This window comes from Penicillium hordei (genome assembly GCF_028827395.1).
Source record: "Penicillium hordei strain IBT 12815 chromosome Unknown utg000001l_segment0_segment0, whole genome shotgun sequence".
In the NCBI taxonomy this organism is placed as follows: Eukaryota; Fungi; Ascomycota; class Eurotiomycetes; order Eurotiales; family Aspergillaceae; genus Penicillium; species Penicillium hordei.
Genome location: NW_026623142.1, coordinates 8,358,809 through 8,375,122, shown reverse-complemented (window position 1 = coordinate 8,375,122; position 16,314 = coordinate 8,358,809). Strand labels below are relative to the sequence as shown.

Here is a 16,314-nt window from a genome sequence, read left to right as displayed (position 1 = left end):
AAACAGATAGGATGTCACACCCAGCGAACCCAGAATAGACGATTTGTTACCGAACCCGCGATCCCCATCTACCACACCAGGGGCAAATAATGAGGATGTAAATGGACTTGTATCATGCTCAGATTCTGGCCTTGTCTTTATGTTGGAAGAATATGCGTGCACCTACCTGATGAAAGTGATCATGCTGACGAGGACAGGAAGAAACCATTTCCTAGCTACAGGGTAACTTCTAATGCAATGATCAGATCAGAAGCAGTTCAGTGGCCCAAGCATCCATACCCACTCACTTTGGATTCAACGGGTCATTTTGACCCTTCCATCCCACAATGCCTTGGTCAAGGTCTGTAATAGGATATGTATTAGGGGTTCCGATGGGTGACTCCTGGACATCTTGTTAGCATACAGCTACCTCCTAAAACCGGGTAGTTCACTCACAACCTCTGCCCTTTCTTCATCTTGCTCTACCATTATCAGATCGCAGGATTGATGGCACCGCGGTCAAAATAGTCACTCGAGAAGCAAAGATGATGAGATAAAGGAGATGAAGGAAAACAAACAATTAACTGTCCAATCGAAGTAAATGGTGATGATCAATGACCTTCATAATGGCTGCCATAATGCCTTTTCTTTTTCTTCTCGTGGTAGTAGATACATTAAAAGAACTACGTAGAACCTCGGTGCCAGCAAATTGCGCACTTGGGGTTAGCGCCATCTCGAAATAGTCAAAAAATGCGAAAAAAAATCCGAGTCTAACCTGAATTGCGGACAAAAAAGGCCAATAAGGGACCAGACGGAGTTTACCCTTATCTCCAGATTGGTCTAATTCCCGAACATAGTATGCTTATACTGTAGATCCGAGTAGTAAATATACTCTAGTATTGCTCAGTAATGTGTAACAGAGGAATATTCTACGTTCACATATTCTGTACCCTCCAAATATATTAGTTCTTATCTCTACCTGACACGATGGCAAGCCAAGCATGCTGCAACAAACCCCCCAAAGGAGAGCCAGCTGTTGTCTCGGAGGATCAAATCGACCAAGCGGCAGGAATTAACCTGTGTTCGTACAATTTCTTGAATACACATATCTCATTATTGATTAACGTTTCTACATGCAGACGTGTTCGGTAATCGGAGCGCCAAACGAGGCGTGGTGCTTGTGTATGATATCTTTGGGCTCTACCAACAGACCAAGCAAGGAGCCGCGCTCCTTGCAAAAGAATTGAACTGTCTGGTTATTATCCCAGACTTCTTCAATGGGGAAGCAGCTAATATTGAATGGGTGGGGATGGATACTGCCGAAAAAAGAGACAGCATGATGGGGTTCTTTGCGAGAAAGGCAAGCCCTGAAAAGAACCTAGCAACCCTCTATTCCGTAGCAAACGAAGCTAAGAGTCTTTATACCACGGTTGAAAAATGGGCTGTGTTAGGATTATGCTGGGGTGGAAAGGTACGAATTTCTATTCCCACAAACCGAGAAAGGTCTCGGGGATTGAAATTTACTAACCTCCTGCCTAGCTCGCTGCATTGGCTTCCGCTGATCAGACGCCATTTGTGGCTTCTGGTCAAACCCATCCTGCGTGAGTGACATGCCTTTGTCCTGATTGAGAGGTCCACCTATTGCTGACTGCATGCTTAGGCTTTTGAACATTGCAGATGCTAAACGCATGTCTATACCGCACATTTGCCTGGTATCCCCTGATGAACCTGCAGACATCTTACAGCCGTACAAGGAAGCTTTGCCGGACCACTCCGAATTTGAGCTATACGGTACGATGTTCCATGGCTGGATGGGAGCACGAGCAAACCTTGAGGACGAGAACAATCTTCTGGAGTTTACTAGAGGGTAAGTGATTTCGCATGGCAAATTGCATTTTCATTTCTGACAGTGCGCAGATATAAGCAGGTGGCCGCCTTTTTCGAGCGATGGCTATAAGGCACTTTGTATTCAGCACGCACGCCCATCGAGCCCTATTTCTGTTGAGTCCCTATCAGTTGAATAACAAGATATGTTGATTCGCTCTATAAAACTGCTAAGTTGATAGAAGGTAGCGATCATCTCGGTCCATCAGCCAGTGATTTCAAAATGTTCTATGTTCTTAGAAATTGACCACGTGGAAAGTAAGGTTTCTCTTCCACTAAACTCTTTTAAAAAAAGCTTAAGCCTCTGTGGAGAGATGAAGGGAGCCATGTTGTAGATGTGGGATTTGAATTTTTGGCAGATACCTAAAGGCAAATAACGAAGCACTTTATTTGATTATACTATCTACGAGCACCTAATCAGTCAGGTCCACTGATCTTGTATTTTATTGATGTCTTTGCTAGAACATTATTAATTCTTTACTGGAATGATAGGCAAAGCTAGGTTGGTTACATGACATCTTTAGGACCAGACGCCTGATATGGAGAAAAGAAAACTGCGTTGGATGAAAATTGGAATGAACTTGGATACCGACAAGGTACAGTAAGTTGGTAAATCTTGGATGGCCTATACAGACAGAGCAATCCATAATCACCGTCCTTGTATAGAAACTAGGCGGTCCACGTTGTTTTCTAGACTTCGGCAAGGCCTAACTAACCCGAAGCTAAACCGGACTAGGTTAGGTTTTAGGTAGGTCGGATTTAACGGGAACAAGAACTGTCGTTGTGAAACGAAATACAGCCATTTTACCACTTTCCTTGTTCTGTACAAGGCAGTTGCCCTTCAAGTCGGCGAGGACCAGATCTTAATTATGGCGCTTGAAAGGAATTCAAAAACTACAGTTTCCAGTTATTCTAACAGTCAATATCGTTGTTCCCAAATTTCGGTGACCAGCGGTCAAACCACCACCTCTGAAGCCCAAACGGCAAAAGGCGACAATGACCGAAAAAGGAGATCCTGCGAATCTTGTCGCCAGCGCAAAATCAAATGTGACAGACGAAATCCATGCAGCCAATGCACGTCATCATTCTATGGTATGCTAGGAGTTTTATAAGTTGCGTGCATTATATGAAACTGATTTCCTAAGATTGCGTCTACGTTCAGCCTCTTCCAAGGCGAAAAAAGTCAGGGATTTCTTCCGATCGAATAGTCTTCCTCGAAAGCAGGTTGAGGGCCATGGAGTCACTTATGCCGCTAGCACCGGCAAAGTCTTCAACAGTCGCAGTCCCGACAGTAACAGCGTCCATCAGTTCTCACAATGCGAATCACGGGCAATACCCCGCTACCCCCAAACCACATAACAATAGCAATGTCAACCCACCAGAAGATAGAAAGTATGGAACAGCATACCATATCATCGAGCAAGGTGAAATCGAGTTCCAGGGCCGATCTGGAGATCGAACGTTCATTCAAGACCTCAAGACAAAGCTGTGCGATTGGGATGGTGGTGAAATAACGTGCAGTCAACTCCCTCCAGACAGGTCCTTACCAGGACTCTTTGAGTCCAATAGGCAAACATCAGATCAAGTCAACTTACCCACGAAAGAACTAGCAAGGAAACTGGTGGATGCAGCTTTGGATGCACAGATACTGCAGCCTATTATACACCGACCAAGCTTTAATATTTCCTTCAATTTGATTTATTCCCTTGACAGATTGGAATATGGGACAAGGGAGGTGCTATTCTTGCCACTTCTTTACGCAGTCCTTGCCTATGGCTGTTTGTTCATGGAACCAGATTTGGAAAATCAAGACAGCCACGAAATGATCGCAAAGGGGTATTTTTTATCAGTGTGCCACGATGCCTTTAACCCGCCACTTACGTTCCGATAGTTCAGAATATTTTTCCACAAGCAGGCAACTGCAGGATATCGCGAATTGTCGAGATCTTGTCTCTCTTCAAGCCATCGTCTTCATGAATCTGTTCCTTCTCACCACAAACCGAATCTCGACCTGTTATACATATCTTTGTGCTTCATTGTCAATTGCGGTTCGAATGGGCCTCCATCGGTCTCTTAACACTAACCATGACCTGATCTCTCAAGAAATCGGCAAGAGGTTATTTTGGGCCTTGTGGCTTCTTGTCGATAATGTCGCCTCTTGTTGCGGATTGCCAAGGCCTTTAAGTAATAACGATATAGACCAGGAATTTCCAAGAGAGGTCAACGATGCTTACATCACAAGCAGATATATATCGACACAGCCACAAAATGAGATCTGCCATATTTCCGGTGCAAATGCCTCCTATCGACTTCAAATGATTCGGGATAAGGTCACAAGGCAAATGTATTCTGCTGAAGACTTGGGCTATGATCAGTTGCATGCTTCGACACCATATGCTGCAAATTTCGAGAAATTACGCAGAATCAAAGATGACCTTAAAGAATGGGCTGATACCATACCTCGGGGGTACCTGCTAGGAACATGTTGCAGAGAACCGAGACTCCTAAGGTAAACGTACTTCTCGCTACCTTCTTGCTCATCACTGACCTTTTATAGGGCTCAGTATGTACTCTGTATTTCTTATGCTTACGTTCGTCTCTATCTCTATCGGCCCTTTCTACAATATATGTTCAGGAATTCCGAGCAAAGTCCTTATTACGGTGAAGAGTCGTCTTGTTATGCCATCGCATGCATCCAGGCTAGCCAAAATATCGTATTACTGTGTGAAGACATGTGTAAGCGAGACCTTCTGTGTGGAGGCAACTGGCCAGCTATGCGCATGCTATGCAGCTCCGTCGTAACGCTCTTCTACACTATACTTGCTTCCCGAGGCTCATTCCAACCAGAGTCATTGTTCAAAAGCTTGGCAACTGGAAGGAAGTTATTAGACAAACTAGCGAAGCAAAGCTACCCTGCTAGTCGGTTCAAATTCATACTAGTGGTGAGTGCCAACCCTACTTCCGTGCCTTACATATCTATGCTTGTCTGACACACTTACCGAAGACCATGACCACGACCCTTCCGGAAAATCTGCAAATGGTTCGCGACAGGTTGCTTGACTTTGACTCCGAGATGCCGAATGTGCGTTTAATGGAAACACCCGAACACAATTGCGGTCTTCCCAATGACTCATATACTGCTTCGCTCGCGGGAATGGTATTTTCAGAGAGGCCCGATTCTCACTTAAGAAGGCCCAGTCTTCTTCCATTGGCTGCTGGTTTGATTCAGCAATCCGACGAAGGCATTCATAATTCGGGCCTCAGGAGAGAAAAGCATCAGTATCCCCAGATAGGTCAGGCGCTATCTTCCTCAATGAATGAAACGATTGAGTGGGCTACAATCCAACCGAAGATACAAACTATAGAAACCAACGCTCCTGGAAGCCAACGTCCCCAATCGCCCGGCCAAACTCCCCATTTACAGATCCAGGCTGTTACAGAAGATATTCAGTCCCCACCTATGCCAAATGCGACTGCCCCAGGGCCCTCTGACCAACATTGGCAAGCTCAACCCTTTGGCTCTCACCAAGATGGTTCTGCTGTGACCGTGGGCAATGGTCTTGGTATAGGCAACACCGAGCACTTGGAAATCAGCGGCGAATCGTTGACAGATATATTCAATGCTGGGGAATTCAAACTTGGAGACATAGATGAATTTTTCGATTTTGGAAGCTGGTTTTAGACAGATTGCAGGTGTATATTGATGCAGACCCATACATGAGATGATCTGGAGCGTTGTTATATGGGCCTGGTGCAGATCAAGAACAAAATATTACAATGCTGTGTTTAGGGATATTGGGTGTTAAATTGCATGTAATAAGAGCTTTAATTCATGCTAAAAATTACCGTGTGAAATGAAACTATTCGGTAGCGCCGTGGTGTTTGCTCATTTATTTGTCAAATTTATTGAATCTTCAGGGGTCTGGTCATCTAATTGGCAGGTAACTAGAATATTCTATTCTGAAAAGAATGCGCAGATATTTGCTACACGTCATATACGATCTACATAGCGGCACAGATCATTGGATGGATCCTAAATGCATCGGCTTAGTTGAACAGCATAGGCTTAGCTGAAGAATGAAGAAGGCGTATGTGATGAATCGGATCAAGTAGACACCATGGCAAGAGACTTTTTATAGAATGTAACGAATTGGGGGCGCGAATCAGAACAAATTTGTGAGTCTACTACTTTTATTGATCGATCTAGCTCGGCACGATCCATCGGCACGCCCTATACAACGTTGATGAATGCGGGAATTGGGATAGTGATGATATTTTAGGAAGGCATACTACCGATCAAATAGCTAAGGATCCTGCACATGAAGAAAATCATATCTTGGCATTATACGGGCTTTTGTAGTTTGCGCTTGCTGTCACATGGCATTTGGGTAACTTAATGTTGATACTATCACCATGTTTTTCTATAAAATCCGATAACCTACCTAACCATCTTTTATCTCTTAGAAACGGCAGTAATTGATCGTACATTTGGAACAACCTTGTAGAATGGGGACATGTTACGCACGATCAACCGGTCACAGTCAAGTTAGAAGGGTTGAGGGTTATATTTGCCTTACGCTTCTCAACCTTCTAACACCAACAATATCTATTCTCAACTGGGCCGTTGCTTAATTGGCCTTACTGCGGGATGAGTCCTATTGAGGTATCGAGGAACAGAACACAAATAGAGCACTGAATGCTTCTATATCTGGGTATCGGGCTACTCATGAGTGTTGTCAAGTTATAATCAAGTAAAGTCTCTCCGAAGTTCGGAAGTGTAAATACAAGTAAAGTAACAGTGTATGATTGAAGATGCAGAACTAGGCTAAGTACATGAATGAGTGTCCTTATATTTTTGTCGTACGTAGCCTAGTTGAGTGCCCACAGGATGCTTCATCTTCCCTCTGTTCCGGTGCCATTGCACCCTCCGGTTCTCGGCAATCCTGCTGCTTATTGAGTAACTTGAATTTTATGTGGATAAACTCGCTTCCTTCTACTTATATCCCAACGTTGACATATTCTTATACATCCGCAGTATCGAAGTTGCGAATGAAGTCATAGTAGAATCTAACGGCGCTCAAGTGGTCAAGGATACTGACACGCTCATCGACAGTGTGAATATTGTCCAGTCCCCGGCTGATCGATGGGGTCCACCTAAATACACTGCGGGAAAGGCCTGGTAATACAATCAGTATGTGATATATGCGCTGAACCAGAGTGAGACTTACTGAGGTAATGCCGAGTGTCGGTATTACCGGTCATGACGTCTCCTACTGGCACGACAGTTTTATTGTCTCTCGCAAAAGCGTGTTGAATTGTCCCCGAAAAAACTTCCCAAATAGGACCACTAACGGGAGACACCGGTGCGGCTCCGGCTTTTGTGGCTCTGATGACAAGAGTGCCGTTGTAGTCAACTTCATCATGGCGCTTTAGATCGCTGTGATGTGGTATATCGCTAGGATAAAGCTCTGCGACATAATCCTGATATTCTTTGTCGCCTTTGAATGCATCCACCTGAAGACCATACTTCTCAACTACGTTTGCAATCACTTGAATAGCCTTGTGTTGAACCTGTACCGGCCTTTCATGGTGTGCAACACGGTAGTTGGCAGCCAGGGTAACGACCTCTGGCATGGCATTGATTTTTACCCCACCGTTGATTAGATCAATAGCCTGTGAGGTTTGAACAACGAACCGATTCAATGAGCTAGTGCTGGCGAATTCAGTGGCTAGTGCATCAAAATCATCATTCCGCAATAGCTCTTCGATCTTGGGCTGGGTGTTAGGAGAGTATCGCGCTTGACAAATCAGACGTTTGTGAATGGGACTGTTCTTGATAATTTTAGGCTGGTACGGATCGGCCTCGAGCGCAACAACAATCTCGGAAATGATGCCGATTCCCGTATGTGGTAGTGGAACAGAACTGTGGCCACCCTTGGTATGAAGCTCGAAGAAGAGATTGGAATGGCCCTTCTCGGTGATTGCAGGGTGGACATATATGGTATTGTCATCAAGAGGCTCTGAGCCAAAACCACCCTCGTCAAGGATGATAGCAAAACTATCGTCACCATATCTCTTCTTAAGTATCTTGCTGATCTGTCCAGCACCTTGGTTGAGACCAACTTCCTCATCAAATCCGAATGCTAGGATGAGGGTTCGTCTAGGTTTCCAATCAGACTCGGACAGGAGACCTTCTACGGCAGAGAGGATGGCTGAAAGACTGTTCTTATCATCGGATGCACCCCGGCCCCAGATAAATTCGCCATCGAAATGAGCTTCGAAAGGTGGATAAGTCCACGTGGATGCATCAGCAACGGGGACCACGTCCTGATGGGCGGTAAGGAGGGTTGGCTTCAGCGTTCGATCTGAGCCTTCAAATGTGTAAAGCAGCCCGAAGGTATTGATTTTCTCTAGCTTTGCACGCTTGTGACTTGGAGTGATCAGCTGCGAAGACGATTTTCACGGTGGGCTTTTAGCTTACACTGTGGGATACAACTTTTGGAGAACTGGAAAAAGCTTGTAAAACGGAAGCCATCGCTCATCCTCGCCGATTTCGCCTAAATCGTCGTAGGAGACTGACGGAACCTTCACAATGGCCTGATGACGTTTTACCTGCCGTTCCAACGCCTCATCTGACGAAAACAAGCTCACTGCCGAGGGTAACCCATCATTGGCAGGATCAAGAATAGGAGGTAGATCACATATGAAATCAGAACCCGGATTTCCAACTGTCATCGGAGTCTGACCAAGAAAGGGCAGCACGAAAGCCGAAGCACCAACAATGCCATTTGCCAGGACCATTAAGCGTAGAGACGCCATGTTTCTAAGTTAAGTTTCGGAAGTCAACCCACTTCCACAATATAAATTGATAGATAATGGGAAACGAAGAGAGAATAAAAAGGTTTTAACGAAAACCGCACTTTTAAAGGGGAGAGACCCTGGGAAATGATAATGGGCAACCAGTAAGACACTAAGACAATCGAATATTTACAATGTAGTTTACTAAGACTTGATGATGGAATACCACCAAGAGTTTACGACATGCATGCATTTCATGCTAAGTTTGGTTACGATTCCAAGACAATCCTATTCTCACTTGAAGTACTAAGTATATAGGTAGCAACTAATATCCCCCAGCCATGGCGTCATATTTCATCTCAACTATTCTTCGCTTTGACATCTTGGCGTTTCTTTCTCGTTCGAACAGAACACCTTGTTCTAACATATTTGAAGAAAAATGGGACCTTATCTTGTGGAGCAGGAAAGATATAGAATAGGAACCGGCTTAAAGTTAGGCAATCTGGCAACTCATGAATCCTATGCCGTTATAATTAAGGCCTGAGATAATCAGTGGAGAGTGAAGCTAGTATTTACCTTTGACAAGCTCTCTCGAGGCCGAACTCGGCTTCCCCTCATTGCACCTTCCACCCTATTCTTGTACCATACCCACCATCCACAACAAGAACGACAGCGATAGGTAAAGACCGATGGACGGAAATGTCCAGGGCAAGGGAAGCATCAAACTCTCAAAACTTAGATTAAAAGTTATCGAACCAATGTCGGGGTCTGTCATTTTTCGCCCTACATATCCATTTGCCGTTGTGAAATCCCGAACCCCATCTAGCATAGTCAAAATATTGCCTGCATTTGTCCCTAGCTTACAAAGTGCTCCTCAATCATTGCGGATGGTTTAAAAATGTCCTTTGTGGCACACCTTTCCTGTTCAAGTAACCCCGGGAAAAGGTGGATGGGCTTCACCTAGTAAGAAGACTTTGTTATATCCCGAGCGGAGGGTTTCCTATCTAGGACCCTCTTCCACGCAGTGCTGTTATCATCTGGGCCAAGCATTGCACGATTCCTATCTATCACCACAGAAGTCCCGGGAAATACCCGTTTGAGCACAACTTAAGTAGGAAACGATTGACCTCAGCAGCTGCATCCTTTCAGACAGTAAACCTCACACCAACATGTCACAAGGACAAGAACCACAGGAGCTTCCTGAGAGCGTTCAGCGCCTCGATGTCAAAAATCTCGCCTCAATTGATAAAAAGGAAGTTGACTCTTTCGACGAGTCGCAGTATGACTTCGATTCCGCTGAATTCAAGGACATACCTGAGCTGGTGCGGACGGTCGTTGGCTTTGAGGACGACCCATCACTTCCAGTCTTGACCTTCCGCTCGATTCTTCTATCAGCACTATTTTGCACAATTGGTAGTATTGTTTCTCAATTATCCTAGTGAGTTTCGCGGGCGGAAAATTGGCAGCAAACTCTCAGCTTACAACCTACTAGCTTTCGAACAACATACGCTCCGTTTCCAGTATTCTTTGTGATTTTAGCGTCTGACCCCCTCGGTCGATTCATGGCACGTGTCCTGCCTGCCTATAGGGTGCCATTGGGAAGATTTTCGTTCTCTTTAAATCCGGGCCCTTGGTCGACCAAGGAGCACGCAATTGTTGGCATTGCCGCCAATGCTGGAAGTCAGGGTCAATGGGCTAGTAAGAAATCTAGATCTCTCTTGACATGCCAGCATTGCTAATCTCAAAAGCCTTTTTGCCTACAAATGCTGCATTATACTACAATATCACTATGAACCCGGCAGTTGCTTTATTTTTTGGATGGGTAGGCTCGAACCTCAACAGACTGAAAGGACATACTAATTCAAGACCAGGGTTGTTCTTTGCTTGGATTTGCATTTGCTGCAATGGGTAGGTCCTTTTCATGGTATCTGGTACTGAATGGAAATTGACCTATCTAGTTCGCGGAGTCCTAATTGATGATCCTGAATTCATATTTCCTCTGTCCTTACAACAAGTGACCTTATACCGAAGCATGGATGCCAAGAATAGACCTGACCAGACAAGAGCGCGGGAGCAGGTTAAGGTACGTATTTCTCTCAGCCATGATCACATTTCCTTTGAACCGGCTAATTGAATATTGTCATTAGGTATTTTGGATACTACTCCTGGCTACATTTGTTTGGCAATTCCTGCCGGAATACATCTTTCCCTTTGTAGCATCTCTGGCTCCTCTTTGTTGGTTTGCTAGTCGCAATCATACTGTCAACTTTATCGGAGCTGGGCGCGGTGGCATGGGATTGCTAAACATAACTCTTGATTGGTCCAACATCACTTCGGTGGTTATCACATATCCCTACAGTGTACAAGTGATTATCTTCTTGACATTTGTTTTGACGGTAAGTTGAGACAATATCCTGTATCGAAAGGCTATCTTCTGATCTCTTCCAGTGTTGGATCTTGATTCCTATTGCGTATTTCGGGAACCTTTGGGGGTCACCGACTTATAACATTATGTCCAACGGGGTATTCATGAAGAATGGAACAGTATATCCGTTCAATGATCTGAGTGGGTATCTCACTATGAAATTATAGGATGTATACTGATGATCTTCAAGTCTACCTTGATTCTAACGGCATGCAACACTTTAACGAGACAAAATACGATGAAGTGGGCCTTGCCTACTCGGGGGCTCAGTATACGTGGCAGATGTTTATGGTAAACAACTTTCGCTTTACTACATTCCTTCTTTACTAAATTTCTCGCAGTGGGTGGCCTCGTATATGTCGTCTTTCGCTTGGTGCGGTCTGTTTCTAGGCCCGAAGATATACCGAATGTGGAAAGCCAGAAAGCAATCAGGAGCCTATTATCAGGATAGATTGAGGTATTTATGCATGGTTCCAATTTATCGGAATTCTGTAATTGACGACTTTTAGCCGTATCATCCACCGGTACCCCAGTATCACGAAGTGGTAAGATCCTCCCATTCTTTGTTACGGTTTTAACTAAAAGGAATGACAGGGAATGGGTTGCACTTACTCTGGTACCAACCCTAATGCTTCTTGGTGTCGTTGTTTCCAAGACAATCTACATGCCGATCTGGACGTACTTCGTGGCATTAGGTTTCGGTGCAGTATCAATGTTACCGATGAGCTTCGTATATGCCATATCGGGCTTCTCCATAAAGGTCGGCTACTTCAACGAGCTTATTTATGGATGTAAGTTGACGTGAGCCTAAGTCCTATAGCTACTTCCAACTGACTGGTTCACCTCTACAGATATGATTGATGTGAAGGGTTCATCACGTCATCCTTTGGGCCAACTTGCTTATCGAATTATCTCTGGAAATGTATGGTACGATGCTCGTATAGTTCTAGAAGATCAAAAGGTTTGATCGTTCACCATGCCATTCATTAGTGATAGAAGACTGATTATTATTGATTCCAGATTGGGCATTACCTTCACTTACCTCCACGACAAGTCATTGGAATCCAAGTTATTGCCAACATGCTTGCACTTCCCATAAACTATGGCGTGATGCGCTGGGTCATAGCCACCAAATTCGACTACGTCAGCGGCAAAAAGAAAGACCCCCTCGGTCAGTGGACCGGTCAAGATTTCCAGTCATACAACACAGCCGGCATCCAGTATGCTCTCGTTGGCCCTCGTAAGCTCTTCGCTTCGGACTTCTTCAGACCCATCCTCTGGGGTTTCCTTGCAGGTGCACTTGCTCCCTTTGTAATATGGCTACTGCACAAAAAGTTCCCTCGTGCTCGTTTCGATCTGTGGAATACGACTATATTCTTCGCATCGGCAGCAGTTTTCTATGGTAACCTCAGTACTGGGCCGTTCACAACCTTTCTCGTCGGCACTTTTACCAACTTCTTTCTCTATCGTTATAGGAGGGTTTTCTGGAATAAGTGGGCCTATATCAGTGGTGCAGCATTGGACACTGGGTTCAACGCGAATCTATTGTTTATCTTTATCTTTTTGGGGACAACCGGTGCCAAGATGGTGCATTGGTGGGGTAACAACGCTGATAGTGTTGAGAGATGCTTTGCCTTAAAGTGATAGGGTTACAGAATTAAGAGTACATCTGTCTAGTTAACAATGGTATTCTTTATCTAGGGCTTTATATAGAGACTTACTTATGGGCAAGTTTACTATCTCAAAGTGGGCATGAACGGTCTATAGACATGTCAGTGTATTCAGGGCTTGAAGATACATCTTATTGAGAGATTTGAAATTGAATATTCACACTGTAGGTATCACGTCAATCAAGAACATGGTGTTAAACCCTATAAGCAGGAAGTCTGTTCCTCTCACATTAGTCAATATGGAAGCTGACTAGCAGGCATTGTGGCTTCGTATGCTCTCATGAGTCTGATTTGCTAAACCATACCATCGTTTGCTAATATGAACCATGATGTAAAGTGAGACGAAACTGAAAGTAAAGAGAGACAAAAGCAAAATGTTGGTCAAGACAGTCTCAATTTATGATTATTGATGTCAAGAGGGCTACGCTGAAAAGAGCATGGTACGATGTGAGATATTGAGTAGAGAGCTAAGCTAAAGAAGCTAAGTTACAGAGACAGAAATCTGACAAGCCCTCACTTCACTTGTACCTTGGTTATCCTTCACCCTAGGATACCATTTAGGCAAGACCAGGTCGGGCTATCTTCATAGAATAGGAAGCTACAGACGTAGTTACAACGTAAATAGTACAGATTCGGCAGGCACGAACCTGCTAGGTAGAGGGTATATCGGGTTTCCCCTGGCCCCAGATGTTTTTCGTCTCCAAAACATTCTCAATATGGAGTACACCAACACCACCATGAGTACTACCATTTTCCGCACCCTCGTTGTGCACCCCTCTGCGACCCACCCACCCGCTCCCTCCGCCACTCCCTCCATGCCCTCCAAGTCCTCCACGGCCATCGAGGACCTGAATAAGCTGCCAGGAGGCCTTTGGGCCTTGATTATTCTCGTGGCAGCCGTCCTCGTGGGCGGCATAGTTTGGTTCGCTTACACCAAAGCGACCAAGAAGAAGGAGGAGGAGGAGGGCGAGGAGCCCAAGAAGACCGAGGGGATCCCGTAAGTTATAGACCATAATCCCCGTAGAAACTCTTTTGGGGGTATTCTGGAGGGTCTTTATGCACATTTGGCTGACATCTCGTGGCACAGCCTCGATACCTTGGCCGCGGCTGCTCTGACCCCCCAGACAGCCCTAAGCAGCAGGTGGCTGCGGGGAGATGGTAAGTTACAACTCAAGAGCCTCATCATTGTCCCTATGCCCTAGTAGTAAATGCTGACAATAGTGGATCATGTTCAAGACCGCCCTCTCCCCGTCATAATAGAGGCCACTGGCCCCAATGTGACCCCGCCCGACCCGGCTAGCCTGACTGGTGACAAGGTGAAGTTCATCCCGGTTCCCCCGGGATACAGGCTTCTCCCTCCTCCCCCTGCTCCCACCGCCCCGCCCGCGTCTGTGGTCGTGTCTGCGGCGTCTCCTCTCCCCCGCCCCAAGAAGCGAGACCCTCCTGCGCTCTCCGCCACCACCACAACTGTGCGCAATGTCAGCCATGGTTTCAAGAAGGTCCTCGACGAGGGGAGTACGGCGGCGGTTGCCCCGGTTGCATGAAGGGAAAGGGATGTTGAGTTGACGGCGTTCCTCGGTTGTTTTGTCCGTTTTCTTCACTCCGAGAACCTTAGCGAGGTGAGCTTGAATGAAAACGGAAGTACCACACATATAGGGGACGAGGAGGAGATGGTTTTTTTGGCGTTCCTCGGTTGTTTTGGCCGTTTTCTTCGCTCCGAGAACCTTAGCGAGGTGAGCTGAATGAAAACGGCATATGAAGGGGACGAAGAGTGGATTTTTTTGGGGCGTTCCTCTGGGGCTTTTTGACCGTTTTTGCTTCTCTCCGAGAACCTCAGCGAGGTGAGATGAAGGAAGAAAACTGGGTGAAGGTGTGAGGTGGAGGTGAGAGAGAGGTTGTTTTGTTTTTGTTTTTGTTCTTGTTCTTGTTCTTGTTCTTGTTCTTGTTCTTGTTCTTGTTCTTGTTCTTGTTCTTGTTCTTGTTCTTGTTCTTGTTCTTGTTCTTGTTCTTGTTCTTGTTCTTGTTCTTGTTCTTGTTCTTGTCTGTCTTTACTTTTGCTTTTGGATATCTTTACTTTTGCTTCGTCTTACTTTGCTTTTGTTTCTGTCTCTCTTTACTTTTGGTCGACTGGCCCTCTTCGGGGGTGACTATGTCTGAATGTATACTGTCGGCGCCTTGGGGCACCTTGATTCTCCTGGACATACTCTTCACTGTAGACTCTTTGCCCACTGTAGTTGGATCCTGTAGTAAATCCTCATTGATCTACTATCATGGTGGGTTTGAAAAAGAATGTTTGAAGAAGTATTAAGCATTGGACATTTAGACCGATATAAAATCTTCTGTCTCACAGGATAAGCAAATTGTTTAAGAAAGAGGTTATTGGAATCTCAAAGTAAGCCCTCAAAAATAACCTGCACACCACCAATATTCTGCATTTTTGTCATAATTTGATCACTCTAGAGACCCTCGTTCTACTTCACCATTAAGGTCGAGCTAAATGCCTCAAAGCTCTCTTCCAAAGGCTCCTGTGTAGATTTGAAGGAGCATCATGAGTCGTCTTTGAAACATTGGCCATATCATGGGATTGAAGGCTTTGGCCAAGTTGATCATTGATCTTATCCTCCTCTGCCGAGAGCTCGAAGAACTGGTCACAAGAGCACGGATATTCAGCTCTCTCTATCTGCTTGGTCCCCAAAGAGCGTTGAGAATTGTATCCCTCGTGTCGCATCTGCCGGTTTGGATCCCGCCTTAAAGAAGCATAGATCTGGTCGAACTCACTAACAGTAAGCCTCAACATAGCGGTATAGAGTTCGGTGTTTCCAACGATACGTTCCTTGTAAATATCTGCCAACTCTGTAGCCATCTGGGCCGCCTCTGTAAATAACCGACCCATCTCTTGAAACAACTCCTCAAGTAGAAGGTAATCAGTGTCGGTGGGCTTTTTCTCTGGTAAGTTAAGGAGCTCCGGCCCCAGATTGTCTAGTCCTTGGAGTAATATCCGGCGAGTACGCTCGTTCTCAATAACAGACGTGAGTATATCTTGGCTTGGCTGGCATGAGTCGTATTGTGAAGGGCAGTCGTCGCAGTCGGGGCCTGTCTTCGATTCTTGGCTTTCAAACAATAGTTCGGACATTTTCAGAGATGATTAAAATAGTATTGTATAGTGAAAGTTTTGTATCAGGGAGGAGATGGAGATTTCTTGAGGAGAAAAAAAATCAGGGATTGGGAGGTTTAACTAGCAGAATAACATGTATCTGCTTCCAGCCGCCGCCTAATACGGCATCCAAAGCCATGGTAGCTAGCCTACGCCAACTAATTCGAGCTCCGTTGTTCAAAAAGTGATTGGTCTCTGTATATCCCCACTGCAAAGATATCTTGTCCGATCTGGTCTAAAATTTGGATTCGTTGGAAACTCTACTGTGGGTCAGGCGACAAATATCAACTTGTATGGCGTTGAAGAGTACGGACGGGCTCTGGTTTTTGTAGCTTTCTTTAATGTGCATGCGACCCCCTAGGGGGATATTATTCTTGTGTTACCTCACTAAGATCGTTGCCTCT

General features: G+C 45.2%; 7 protein-coding genes across 7 annotated transcripts; 4 read left to right on the top strand and 3 right to left on the bottom strand.

Annotated features, from left to right (window-relative positions):
• Positions 1-966: 966 nt before the first annotated feature.
• N7537_003185 (dienelactone hydrolase family protein) lies at positions 967-1,936 on the top strand (the record flags this gene model as incomplete). The annotated part of the gene is made up of 5 exons (XM_056894243.1): positions 967-1,060; positions 1,119-1,450; positions 1,519-1,580; positions 1,640-1,846; positions 1,897-1,936. 5 exons carry the CDS (start codon positions 967-969, stop codon positions 1,934-1,936), a joined length of 735 nt encoding a protein of 244 aa, XP_056759238.1.
• A 2,934-nt stretch (positions 1,937-4,870) lies between these two features.
• Positions 4,871-5,545, top strand: N7537_003184 (uncharacterized protein; the record flags this gene model as incomplete). The annotated part of the gene is made up of 1 exon (XM_056894242.1): positions 4,871-5,545. One exon carries the CDS (start codon positions 4,871-4,873, stop codon positions 5,543-5,545), a length of 675 nt encoding a protein of 224 aa, XP_056759237.1.
• Positions 5,546-6,884: 1,339 nt separating this feature from the next.
• Positions 6,885-8,664, bottom strand: N7537_003183 (M20 family metallopeptidase; the record flags this gene model as incomplete). The annotated part of the gene is made up of 3 exons (XM_056894241.1): positions 6,885-7,039; positions 7,092-8,293; positions 8,345-8,664. The coding sequence occupies 3 exons, from the start codon at positions 8,662-8,664 to the stop codon at positions 6,885-6,887; spliced, it is 1,677 nt and encodes a 558-aa protein (XP_056759236.1).
• Positions 8,665-9,830: 1,166 nt separating this feature from the next.
• Positions 9,831-12,730, top strand: N7537_003182 (OPT family oligopeptide transporter; the record flags this gene model as incomplete). Its single annotated transcript, XM_056894240.1, has 13 exons — positions 9,831-10,099; positions 10,154-10,359; positions 10,410-10,483; positions 10,533-10,569; positions 10,620-10,744; positions 10,809-11,057; positions 11,110-11,227; positions 11,277-11,377; positions 11,428-11,543; positions 11,596-11,631; positions 11,681-11,877; positions 11,938-12,047; positions 12,107-12,730. 13 exons carry the CDS (start codon positions 9,831-9,833, stop codon positions 12,728-12,730), a joined length of 2,262 nt encoding a protein of 753 aa, XP_056759235.1.
• Positions 12,731-13,472: 742 nt separating this feature from the next.
• N7537_003181 (uncharacterized protein) lies at positions 13,473-14,300 on the top strand (the record flags this gene model as incomplete). Its single annotated transcript, XM_056894239.1, has 3 exons — positions 13,473-13,753; positions 13,781-13,914; positions 13,978-14,300. 3 exons carry the CDS (start codon positions 13,473-13,475, stop codon positions 14,298-14,300), a joined length of 738 nt encoding a protein of 245 aa, XP_056759234.1.
• Positions 14,301-14,589: 289 nt separating this feature from the next.
• N7537_003180 (uncharacterized protein) lies at positions 14,590-14,958 on the bottom strand (the record flags this gene model as incomplete). Its single annotated transcript, XM_056894238.1, has 2 exons — positions 14,590-14,807; positions 14,847-14,958. The coding sequence occupies 2 exons, from the start codon at positions 14,956-14,958 to the stop codon at positions 14,590-14,592; spliced, it is 330 nt and encodes a 109-aa protein (XP_056759233.1).
• A 280-nt stretch (positions 14,959-15,238) lies between these two features.
• Positions 15,239-15,889, bottom strand: N7537_003179 (uncharacterized protein; the record flags this gene model as incomplete). The annotated part of the gene is made up of 1 exon (XM_056894237.1): positions 15,239-15,889. One exon carries the CDS (start codon positions 15,887-15,889, stop codon positions 15,239-15,241), a length of 651 nt encoding a protein of 216 aa, XP_056759232.1.
• Positions 15,890-16,314: the final 425 nt, after the last annotated feature.